This window comes from Dendrobates tinctorius, unplaced genomic scaffold (genome assembly GCF_039654945.1).
Source record: "Dendrobates tinctorius isolate UK_male_01 unplaced genomic scaffold, ASM3965494v1 ptg000003l, whole genome shotgun sequence".
NCBI classification, from domain to species: Eukaryota; Metazoa; Chordata; class Amphibia; order Anura; family Dendrobatidae; genus Dendrobates; species Dendrobates tinctorius.
This window is the reverse complement of record NW_027361671.1, coordinates 44,196,748-44,208,875: the sequence shown is the minus strand read 5'-3', so window position 1 is coordinate 44,208,875 and position 12,128 is coordinate 44,196,748. Positions and strand designations below refer to the sequence as shown.

The 12,128-nt window shown below is 40.3% G+C and overlaps 1 protein-coding gene across 2 annotated transcripts in view; it reads left to right on the top strand.

Moving 5' to 3' along the window:
• PJA2 (praja ring finger ubiquitin ligase 2) overlaps window positions 1-12,128 on the top strand; it is a 64,139-nt gene that overhangs the window by 38,388 nt on the left and 13,623 nt on the right. For both annotated transcript variants that reach the window (XM_073549015.1, XM_073549094.1), the window contains 3 exons: window positions 2,028-3,057; window positions 4,346-4,522; window positions 11,323-11,508. In XM_073549015.1, coding sequence (XP_073405116.1) covers window positions 2,028-3,057; window positions 4,346-4,522; window positions 11,323-11,508 — 1,393 coding nt within the window. The remainder of the gene's footprint in view (window positions 1-2,027; window positions 3,058-4,345; window positions 4,523-11,322; window positions 11,509-12,128) is intronic.

Here is a 12,128-nt window from a genome sequence, read left to right as displayed (position 1 = left end):
CCAAATGCTCTCTAGGAAACTTCAGACGGGCCCGGATATGTACTGGCTTAAGCAGGGGGACACGTCTGGCACTGCAGGATCTGAGTCCCTGGCGGCGTAGTGTGTTACTTATGGTAGCCTTTGTTACTGTGGTCCCAGCTTTATGCAGGTCATTCACCAGGTCCCCCCCCCCCCCCCGTGTGGTTCTGGGATTTTTGCTCCCCTTTCTTGTGATCATTTTGACACCATAGGGTGTGAGATCTTGCGTGGAGCCCCCCAGATCGAGGGAGATTATCCGTGGTCTTGTATGTCTTCCGTTTTATTATTGTTCCCACAGTTCATTTCATCCCACCAAGCTGCTTGCCTATTGCAGATTCAGTCTTCCAAGCCTGGTGCAGGGCTACGATTTTGTTTCTGGTGTCCTTCAACAGCTCTTTGGTCTTCACCATAGTGGAGTTTGGAGTGTGACTGTTTGAGATTGTGGCCAGGTGTCTTTTATACTGATAACAAGTTCAAACAGGTGCCACTACTACAGGTAATGACTGGAGGACAGAGGAGCCTCTTAAAGGAGAATTTACAGGTCTGTGAAAGCCAGAAATCTTGCATGTTTTTAGGTGACCAAATACTTATTTTCCACCATAATTTGCAAAATAAATCTTGTCAAATCAGACAATGTGATTTGTTTTCTCATTTTGACTCTCATAGTTGTGGTCTAGCTATGATGTCATTTACAGGCTTCTCTCCTCTTTTTAAGTGGGAGAACTTGCAAAATTAGAGGCTGACTAAATACTTTTTTCCTCACTGTATGGGGTATCGGCGTACTCAGGAGAAATTGCACAACAAATTTTGTGGTCCATTCTCTCCTGATACCGTTGTGAAAATAAAAAAAAATTGATTCTAAAGTAAATTTTTTTTTTTTTTTGGTCAAAAAAGTAAAATGTTCATTTTATCCTTCCGCATTGCTTTAGTTCTCATGAAGCTCCTGAAAGGTTAATAAACTTCTTGAATGTGGTTTTGAACACCTTGAGGGGTGCAGTTTTAAGAATGATGTCACTTTTGGGTATTTTCTGTTATATTGACCCCCAAACTTGCTTCAAATGTGAGGTGGTCCGTAAAGAAAATGGTTTTGTAAATTTTGTTGGAAAAATGAGAAATCGCTGGTCAACTTTTAACTCTTTTATATAACGTCCTAACAAAAAAAAAAAAAAAAAAAATTGTTTCCAAAATTGTGCTGATGTAAAGTTGATATGTAGGAAATGTTTAATTATTAAATATTTTGGGTACAAAATTTTTAAAGTTTTTTAAGGGTACAAAAATTAAAAGTGTGAAAATTATTACATTTTCTAAATTTTGCCAAATTGCATTTATTTATGAGAAAAAATGGAAAGTTATATCGAAGAAACTTTACCACTAACATGAAGTACAAGATGTCACAGAAAAAACATTCTCAGAATCAGTAGGATACGTTGAAGCTTTCTAAAGCTATAACCTCATAAAGTGACTGGTCAGAATTGAAAAAATTGGCTTGGTCATTAAGTACCAAATTTGGCTCTGTCACTAAGGGGTTAATAAAAAAAATAATAATAATGCATGCATCAAAATGAAACCGATAAGTTACTGCTGTAAAAAGATGTTTTGACCAGCTCAAAGGGATTAAACCGTACTTAAATACTTATGGAGCTAATGTGCAGTGCCGGCAGCAGCGGCTAAACAGTGAGACTGCGCGGTGGTGTTCTGCTTCTTCACACTGTATACATTCAGCCTCTGCTGAGGCTGCTAGCAGGTCATTGGTGCAAGTGTCTGGTGTTGGCTTCCTACCCCTCTAATAATTATTGGCCATTCTTAGAGTAGGTCACTAGTACTGATTTAGTGGGAAGCCCCTTTTAAAGTCTACTTTTTTCAAATTATTATTTCACTTTTCTCCTTTTTTTTTTTTTTTTCTTAATGGGTTGCCTAATATTTACACCAACATTGTGACATGTCTTTGTACGAGCTTATGTCTTCTTTTGTGCAAATTCCCAGTCTCATTTAAACAATTTTCTGTTCAGTTTCAAAGGAAAACCATGACTCCTCACTCTTCAACTCTGGCAGTGTTTTAACCGCTGATTTGGCGAAAGATCTCAGAACATTGGATGCTAATGATAGCTTGACTGTGTTTACTGAAGCTAAACAAAACAGTATTTCCCCATTTCCAATGTCAGAGCATATACTAAGATGTCAGACTTTAGACAATAGCACCGACTGCACAAAAAGCAGAAAAACCCTTGTCAAGCACGCTGCAGTGGATCATCCGCAACCCTCCTCCCAAAATGCGGTTTCATTTGTGAATATTGACTCTTTCGAGCCAGACAGCAGTGAAGGGGAGGACAATGTTGGCTTATATGATGATAGATTTGTAAATCAGGAAACTGGAAGACAAACAAAATCTGTAGATTGCATACTCCCAAATTTCTTAAAAGAAGCCTCCAGTGAAATGACAAATATTTCTATCCTAAATCGTAAATGTCATAAAGACAGTTTATCTCAGGTAAAGTGTTCTTCCTTAGCCAATTATGATAACATGGATATGTGCACAACACCATGGAGTTTGTCAGCAAGCTCCGTGTCTGAGGATGAAGCTACCGGAATTAACATGAATATGTGTGATAGGCCACAAAAGCAAGATGGCCCCGAGCTGGCCATTAAGAGTAGTTTAGTGGATAATTGTGACCTGAGTACAGGCGGCAATAAATCTGACCAAACTAACGAACCCGTTGTCAGACCGAAAATAAGAAAACCGGTCCATGCAGGTTCTTCCAAGAAAGACCAATTGATCTCAGAAGAAACTAGAAAGGAGGGGAAAAGCTCTAGAAGAGGAACCCGAGAAACACAAGTGAAGGTCGAAAAGAACAGCAAGGAGGGAAAGACTCACAGCAGTAAAGAATCCAAAGCCACAAACGTGGAAAGTGTTAGGAAGAAAGGCAGTAATAAGGAATGTATAACTCTGCAAGAAGAGAAGTCTCTGGTGGATGACACGTTCTGGGATGACTTTCAAGTCTATGGGATGAAGCTTTCCGATTGCCCAAAGGATGATGATAGGTATGTTATGTGTATTTAACATAAATTACCCCTTCAATAAAGACACTAGATATTTTTTTTTTTTTTCTTCTGCCTTTTTTTTTCTAGGAAAACAGTCATAACTTTAGGAAATCCTTTTCTAGAGCTATAGCTGTTTATTCAGTCAACGTAGTCATATTAGAGCTTGTTTTTTTTGGGTTTTCTTTTTTTTTTTTTGTGGACAAGTTTGGTTTTTTAGGTTAAAAGGAACCTGTCACCCCCAGGACGTTTTTGGCTCTTCTTTTTCTGACCCCCATTAATGCCAAAATATAGACTTTTATAAATAGCTCCTCATACCTGCATTCTGTCACAGAGGTATGGAGTGTCCCTCTGTCAAGCTGCCTCCCAGCTGTCTATCAAACCCCCTCTGCAGCGTCCCTGCACAGCCTCCTTATTTTGTATTTGCTGTTACATGTCAGGCGCCTGCGCTGTGACAACAGTTCTCGAGCATGCGCAGTGCGCGCTGCACGAGAACTGCCATCAAGCTATGGCGCCTGCGTGTTTCTGTGTCTCCAGATCCCGCCCCGCAGTGTGTTATGAAGCAACACTCAGGAGCGATAGCCTGATGTCAGTTCCCGGGCAGCGCGCACTGCGCATGCCCGAGAACTGTTGTTACAGCGCAGGCGCCCGGCAACATGTAACCGCAAATACAAAAGGAGGCAGTGCAGGGATGCTATAGAGGGGGGTTGAGGGACACTCCATACCTCTGTGACAGAATGCAGGTATGAGGAGCTATTTATAAAAGTCTATTTTTTGGCGATAATGGGGATCAGAAACAGAAGAGCCACCTTAACAGAATTCAGCCTTAGTGCTGCTGAAGGTGGCTCTTTTAGTTAAAAACGCCCTGGGGGGGTGCCTGGTTCCCTTTAATGGTATTTATTTGGGATTCATATAATATGTTTTGTCTTGGAGAACACAGGAGTGCTCAGCCAAATGTTCCCTGTCTATGGGGGCCCATGGAGAGATCACTATAGGCCGAACAATCGATTTAAAGTGAATGTGGGCCTTGGTGTGATGGGAAAACTCAATGTAATATTTTTATGTTATCTATAGTGAGCCACATCTATAATATATTTAGCAATGCTTGCCCACACACACTTTTAATATGTAATTAAATTGGCATTTATTCTACGATGTAAAAATGTACAAATATTGAGTTCCAATTTTGTTTTGCAACCAATTGTCCACCAATTTATAATTAATAAAATGGGAAAGGGTTGATCAAACCATTGACATGTAAAAAGTTAAAGATGCTAAAACTCTTTTTCAGCTCCTATTGCAGTGATGGGGAATGGTCTACTTGTTTACCTTCCTATTTCTCTCGTGATAAAGACCATTCCTCGAGTGATGAGAGTTGGGAGACTTTGCCTGGAAAAGAAGAGCAGGAGGTTCAGAGCAATAGCAGCAGTCTAGAAGATGAAAACTCTGAGTTTTGCTTCCAGGTTGAGTAAGTGTTCCTTCTCTTGTTAGCTGATAAATTCCTTATCTGTTTTGATAAAGCTATAATGTTTTTATTTGTTGCTAAATATTAGTTTTTGTAAGCTCCTCCTTTTTTTAGCATCTAGCAAGAATGACACAAATTTGAGTTTACTTGTGAATGTTTTTCTCTATATTGAAATGAAATTCAATATGAAATCAGAAGTTAAAGTGATTTCTCAATAAAATTCAGGCTGGATAGACAGTTGTAAAAAAGGCAAGGACTTGTGTAGTACAGCTCTGGCAAAAATGAAGAGGCCACTGCACAGTTTTTTAAAAATCAGCTTCTCAACATGATTGACAGCCATTTCATTCCAGTGTCAGTTGAATTCCAACCAGAGCACACCTCATTCTACTTAATGTGCTTCTGATTAGGTGATCACCTGAACCTTATGTAACAAAGGAAAGTATAAAAAACCTTGCTGTGATGTGAACAATCCTTGTGCAATAGGACAAGCTGGATGGCAATACAAGTGCTATAAATATCCCAAAAGTAATAGGAATGAAAAAATAACTTTTAGACATGCCAAAGGAGTTGAAAAGAAAAGTCTTGAGTGAGGAAAAGAAGGGCTCAATTCTGGCTTTACTAGCAGAGGGATGCAGTGAGCGTTAAAATTTCTAAGATGTCAGTCCATTACAATAAGGTCAAGCAGCAGACATTGATTGGGGACAACAAAGCTACAGACCGGCAGAGGGCGAAAACAACTCTCCACTGACCAGGATGACTTCATCTTATTCGAATATCACTTAGCAACCGCAGGATGACATCAAGTGACCTACAAAAGGAATGGCAAATGGCAGCTGAATGAAGTGCACGGCAAGAACAGTTCATAACAGGCTACTAGAGGCAGGGCTCAAGTCATGTAAACTCTGAACCCCATTGAAAACCTCTGGAATATAATCAAGAGGAAGATGGATAGTCACAAGCCATCAAAGAAGACCTGCTTACATTTTTGTACCAGGAGTTGCATAAGGTCATCCAAAAGCATTGTGAAAGACTGGTGGAAAGCATGCCAAGACGTATTAAAGCTGTGATTGAAAATCATGGTTATTCAACAAAATATTGATTTCTGAGCTCTTCCTGAGTTAAAACATTAGCATTGTTGTTTCTAAATGATTATGAACTTGTTTTCTTAGCATTATTTGAGGTCTGCAAGTACTGTCTTTTTTTTTTTTTTTTTGTTCTTTTGAACATTTTTCATTTTCTGAAAATAAAAACAAAATTTAGTGCTTGGAAATTCGGAGACATGTTGTCGGTATTTTGTAGAATAAAAGAGCAATTTACATTTTACTCAAAAATATACCTGTAATGAGAAAAATGAGACAACCTGAAAATTTTGCAGTGGTCCCTTAATTTTTGCCATAGCTGTATATGGTTAATTGTATCTGTAGCAGTCTTCAGGACAAATCAGTCCGTCTGTGTCTGTAAATGGTACATGGTTAACTTTAACTCACACAGGCGTTCATCATCGCATCGGTGTTTGTTGGGGGGGGGGGGGAGATAAAGTCATCGTCCTCGTTTATTTTGTGGTATTAGTTGCCAAATTCATTAAAATAATACAAGCAACTTATTAACTTGGCTCAGAATAAAAAATGGGCTTTCTTCATGACTTAAACTGCTTTTTCAACTTTTTGAGTCAAAAACTGTAAGGAACTGCAGTGAAATAGCACCAAATTTTATGACTTGTTAAAAAGTCACAATTAATGAATCTGGCAAAAACCTCTGGAATCGCTAAACTCTTTCAATACAGCGGGTACTACTGCTTATGGCGGGTGATGATTCTCACTAGTAGATCGGTATGTTTACAGAGCATATGCCATTAAAAGCTTTCAAGACCAAGCTCTTTTCTCTTTAAAAAGTTTTTTTTTTAGAATTTTTTTTTTTTCCTCTAGTTTCATGACAACATAGGATTTCTTGGCGTTGATACAATTTATATGCTAAGTTTTATTTTCTTTTTGAGGTAGAAATTGACAAAAAAACCAGCTATTTGAGCATTGTATTTTTGCATTCTAAATTGTACTGTTCACTGCAGAGCATACAGTGGCTTGCGAAAGTCTTCACCACCTCCTCTTGGCCTTTTACCTATTTTGTTTCATTATAACCTTTGTTTAAATATTTTTGTAATCCAATTTGTGTGTGATGCATTAGCACCTAAATACTTATAAGTGAGTGAAGAGGGAAAAATATAGAGCATAAATTAAATTTTTGGGATCATGTAACTAAAAATTGAAATGTACATATGTATTCACCCTTTTTTCTATGAAGCCTGTAAACATTTCTGGTGCAAGCAATTACCTTGTATGTATGTCACATGGTCTGTCAGTATATGCCCAAATTTTCTGAAAGGCGACAGAGTCTGGAACACCATTAAAGGGGATGTCCACAACTAGGACAACCACTTCTGGGTCTAAATGTTTGGACCAGATAAATAATTACCGTATTTTTCGGACTATAAGACACCCAGGTTTTAGAGGTGGAAAATTGGGAAAAAAATATTTAAAGCAAAAAATGTGGTAAAATATTTAACACAAATAACATACTATTATATGTAGTAACATAGTTAGCAAGCAATGTCGAAATAAGACATTAGTCCTTCCAGTTCGGCCTATATTCCGTCAGAATAAATCCCCAGATCTACGTCCTTCTAAAGAACCTAATAACTGTAAGTACAATATTATTACGCTCCAGGAAGACATCCAGGCCTCTCTTGAACCCCTCGACTGAGTTCACCATCACCACCTCCTCATGCGGAATTCCAGATTCTCACTGCCCTAACAGTAAAGAATCCTCTTCTATGTTGGTGGAAAAACCTTCTCTCCTCCAGACGCAGAGAATGCCCCCTTGTGACCGTCACCTTTCTTGGTATAATCGGAGAGATATTGGTATTGTCTCCTTATATACTTATACATGGTTATTAGATCGCCCCTCAGTCGTCTTTTTTCTAGACTAAATAATCCTAATGTTGCTAATTTCTCTTGATATTGTAGTTCCCCCATCCCCTTTATTAATTTTGTGGCCCTCGCTCTAGTTCCATTATATCCTTCCTTATATCCTTGGCGTTATTATATATAATAGTATTTTTATTATGTTGGAAGCTATGGGTTTAAGATGGTGCTGTGGGACCAGTGTGGTATCTGTAAACTACCGTATTATATGAAGACGCTGGAGGGTGAGTATAATAATGGGGGCACAAGGCTTATATTTAAAGCACCACTCCAGCACTGAAAAATAACACTGGATTGTTGCTTTAAGATCCCATGGGAGAACTATAATTCCCAGCATGTCCTGCAGATCCTATGGCATGCTGAGAGTTATAGCTCACCACAGGAGTGGCAGAGTGCTTTTTTATGTGTTGTAATTACCAAAATTTTAAATAACCCTTTCTTGTACAGGCTGTGCTGACATCAGTGCAGGTCCTGCACCCAGCCAGGGTTGCCACGGGTCCCACTCTGCTCTTACATTCAAATCATAGGGGGTAGTAGAGTGCTTAACCACCTATATGCCACAATCACTATTGATCACCACATCTTGGGGGTTAAATTGCCAGGATCTCTACTGTAAACAGATCCTGCTGTTGAAGCACACTTAGTAACATGGATCCAATCCTGCCACTGATCTGTTATCTGCACAATGAGAAAGTACACTATAGAGCAAGGACTGGTACCCGATTGTGATGATTTTCAATGACTGTTCTGAATCTGTCAATTTCTAATATGTGTTCATATTGAAACCACCATAAGGAACTTATCATATTTAAATTCTTTCAGACTCTTGACAGATTCATCCCTTGTCTCTGGGTTTAGCATGCAGATGAACATATAATTTCTGCCTTTTTATAACAGATCAGTAATACAATAGGTTAATTCCTGCTTTGACTAGCAGCTCAGTATGACTCCTCTGACTCTCATCAAGTGCAAATGGTGAGTGCTGAGTTTTCATTGTTTCTAATGAGATTCTGATTGTCTCCATTCATACCTGATTGAAGTAAGATCTGACAAGAAGAAACTGATCCCCAGCAGGAGTTGGAGGAGCTGGATTACCTAGGAATACACTGAGACTATAGTGGGTTTTACACATAGCGATATCACTAGCGATATCGCTATAACGTCACCGATTTTGTGACGCTATAGCTATATCGCTAGCGATATCGCTATGTGTGATACTTACCTCCGACCGGCTCCCCCGCTGTCCATCGCTGATCGTGCGAGAATGTCCAGCTCCATTTCTCGTGTGGAGGTGGGAGGGAGGACGTCAGGATCGGTGTGTGTGAAGGGTGAGTATCGTGCGCTGCGTCGCTGCTGCATCGCTGTGAGGTCTGCCTGTGTGGCAGCTCACTAGTGATCATTTAGCGATGCACCAGCGATCCTGACCGGGTCGGATCGCTGGTGCATCGCTAAATGTAAAAGGGCCTTATGGGTCCCGTTACATTTAGCGATGCACCAGCGATCCCGACAACAATACGACCCGGTCAGGATCGCTGGTGCATTGCTAAATGGTCGCTAGTGAGCTGCCAAACAGGCAGATCTCACCAGTGACGCAGCAACGATCCAGCGATGCTCGGCGGTCGCTCTTACCTGTCACACCGCAGCGATGATGACTACTTCCGCCTGCGTCCATGCGTCGCTAGTCGGCGCCAGCGGGATGCCAACAAGAAGAAAGTGGCCCAGGACATTCCAGCGAGATCAGAGATATCCAGCGGGGGGGCCGGTCGGAGGTACGTGTCACACAAAGTGAGATCGCTAGCGATATTGCTGTTGCGTCACAAAATCGGTGACACTTTAGCAATATCACTAGCGATCTCGCTATGTGAAAAAGGCCCTTAAGTGAGCAAGAGAACGTCTGTTCTATCTCACTAGTCTATCACTGCTGCCATTAGATAGTCCTCAAGAGTAGAGCCAGGCCCATGTAATGGACTTCACGTCTCTGCAAAGCCATTATGGTGAATTTAGCCTGCGCTAGAGGAACCATATCAGCGGGAAAAGAAAGATCAAGATGGTAACAAAAACAGGTATATACTAGGTATATACAAGAGCCTCTACATAATTATTTTTTTAATAGCGTAGGCTACGCTGTATCTACCGTTTATCTGGAGTGCTATTTTAACAAATCAGGCGATCGAGGCTGATGCACACAGCAGACATGTTGCAAATTTTCACCGTTTAGCACATAGAAATAATTGACGTAATGACTATGGCTCATTTGTTGTGGATTTTTTTAAATACTATTTTGCATTGCTTATTTTTCCATTTTGAACCCTGCCCCCTTAGTGCATTTTAAAATTCTGTAAAAGCCTATTTTTGCTGTGTTAATTTTGTTTTATTTTGCTACTTCTTTCCTCTCGCACCCCTAGCCTCTTTATTCTCCCTTACCGGCACACATGAGTTGGGCACCTTTATCTTGGGCCTCACGTGGTTCTCATGGCCATTTATTTATTCCCGTTGGGCCCAGCGACCCTCCCTACACACCTGTCTGCAATTCGCTGTAGTTGCAACAAAAGAATCCAAACTCTCCCCTGGTATAAACCCATCACTCATTCTTCAAAGCTTCTCAAGGACTTTCAGATATTGGAGGACAATCATCTTAAGAACAAGGATTCATTGGAGCACAGAAGGCAATAAAATGATTTGTTTATCCAAAACTAAAATGTGAAATGTGTGACATAGTGTATTGTGTATCAGTCATTGTGATGTGTAATCTGCAAAACGTGTGTATAACCTGGAGGGGAAAAGGAGCTGAAATACAGTATTTTACAGATTATATACACCTCTATAACTTACATTTTAAGTACCGTATGTTATCTTATGCCAGTCTAAATGAGAGCTGTGCAGCAGTAATATGCGCTGAATTCACTAAGAGGCATACACCACTTAATGACTGTACTAAAATTTCTGTTGGAAGAAATAATGCCGCTCTCCATGAATTTGAAAGGCAGACACAGCCACGCTTGTCGCACTGCGGCTCATCCATCTAAGCTCCGCCCATTTTGGCGGCGCTGCTTGACAATGGCCTGAAAACGCAAAGTCACGAAATGTTTAGTGCCAGAAAACACTGATGTGTCAGCAACTTTGTGTTCGTTGTTACTATGCAAATGTGTTTACATGGTTACAATTTTTTTTTTTTTAATCAAGGCTGTTTGCAGTGTTTTACTCATTTTCTATTTTATGTGAATAAGAAGTTTTTTCTATATATTGTATATATTGCTACAGTTTACAATAACCAGTTTATGCATTGTTAATTATTATGGAACTAGAGCGAGTACAAAGGAGGGCAAAAAAATTAATAAGGGGATGGGGGAACTACAATACCCAGAGAGGTTGGCAAAATTAGGATTATTTAGTCTAGAAAAAAGACTGAGAGGAGATCATGTAACCATGTATAAGTATATAAGGGGACAATACAAATATCTCTCCAAGGATTTGTTTATACCAAGGAAGGTGACGGTCACAAGGGGGCATTCTCTGCGTCTGGAGGAGATAAGGTTTTTCCACCAACATAGAAGAGGATTCTTTACTGTTTGGGCAGTGAGAATCTGGAATACCCTGCCTGAGGAGGTGATGATGGCGAACTCAGTCGAAGGGTTCAAGAGAGGCCTGGATGTCTTCCTGGAGCGTAACAATATTGAATCTTACAGTTATTAGGTTCTTTAGAAGGACGTAGATCTGGGGATTTATGCTGACGGAATATAGGCCGAACTGGATGGACAAATGTCTTTTTTTTTCGGCCTTGCTAACTATGTTACTATTTGTATTAAAAATGAACTTGCCTTTTAGGGAGCAAAATTCTCTGGAAGATGGTGAAATCCCCTGGTTACAGTATCGTGAGGACATCGAAAGCAGCACTGATGAGGAAAATGAGATCGGACCCCACTATTTACCTCCAGGCTTTTTTATTTTGGATGGGAATAATAATTTGGAGGATGACTCGAGTATGAGTGAAGACTTGGAAGTTGAATGGAGGTAAGCCGAGAGTATCACTCATTCATATGGAGTCAGAAGTGTGTAATGTATAATATATATTATAAAGATGTATGTGTGTGGAACACCATGGTAGTCTCTAGATCTCACTTTCACATGAGGGAAAGATCCTCATACTTGCATTGTGGTTTCAAATTATTACAAAGCAAGGTCAAATGGCCTGGTGACTAAATGGTAGCTGAATGGATTTTGTCAGGTTCCTACTGGGAGTTGCAGTTTCTCTGAGGCATAAACATATATATTCCACCATCAAGGAAAAAGGAACATGGCACTCACCGATCCAAATGGGAAGTCCGCTTTTATTGGCACACAATTAAAACTTCATGGCCTGGGGGTTGAAGGAGGGAGTGAGCACACAATGACGACGGCCGTTTCACGCCTAATAGCGCTTCCACGGGTCAGACTTTCTATTTGGATCGGTGAGTGCTATGGTCCTTTTTCCTTGATGGTGGATTTACATGCACTGTATTTTCTGGACAAGCACCCGGGATCACTGTATTAAGCCCATAAGGCAGAGACCACACCAGAAGCTGGTCCGTGGCCACCAGACAACCAGCTGGCATGCCTAGTGCCTCTTCTGATTTGTAAGCTCAGAAGGGAAG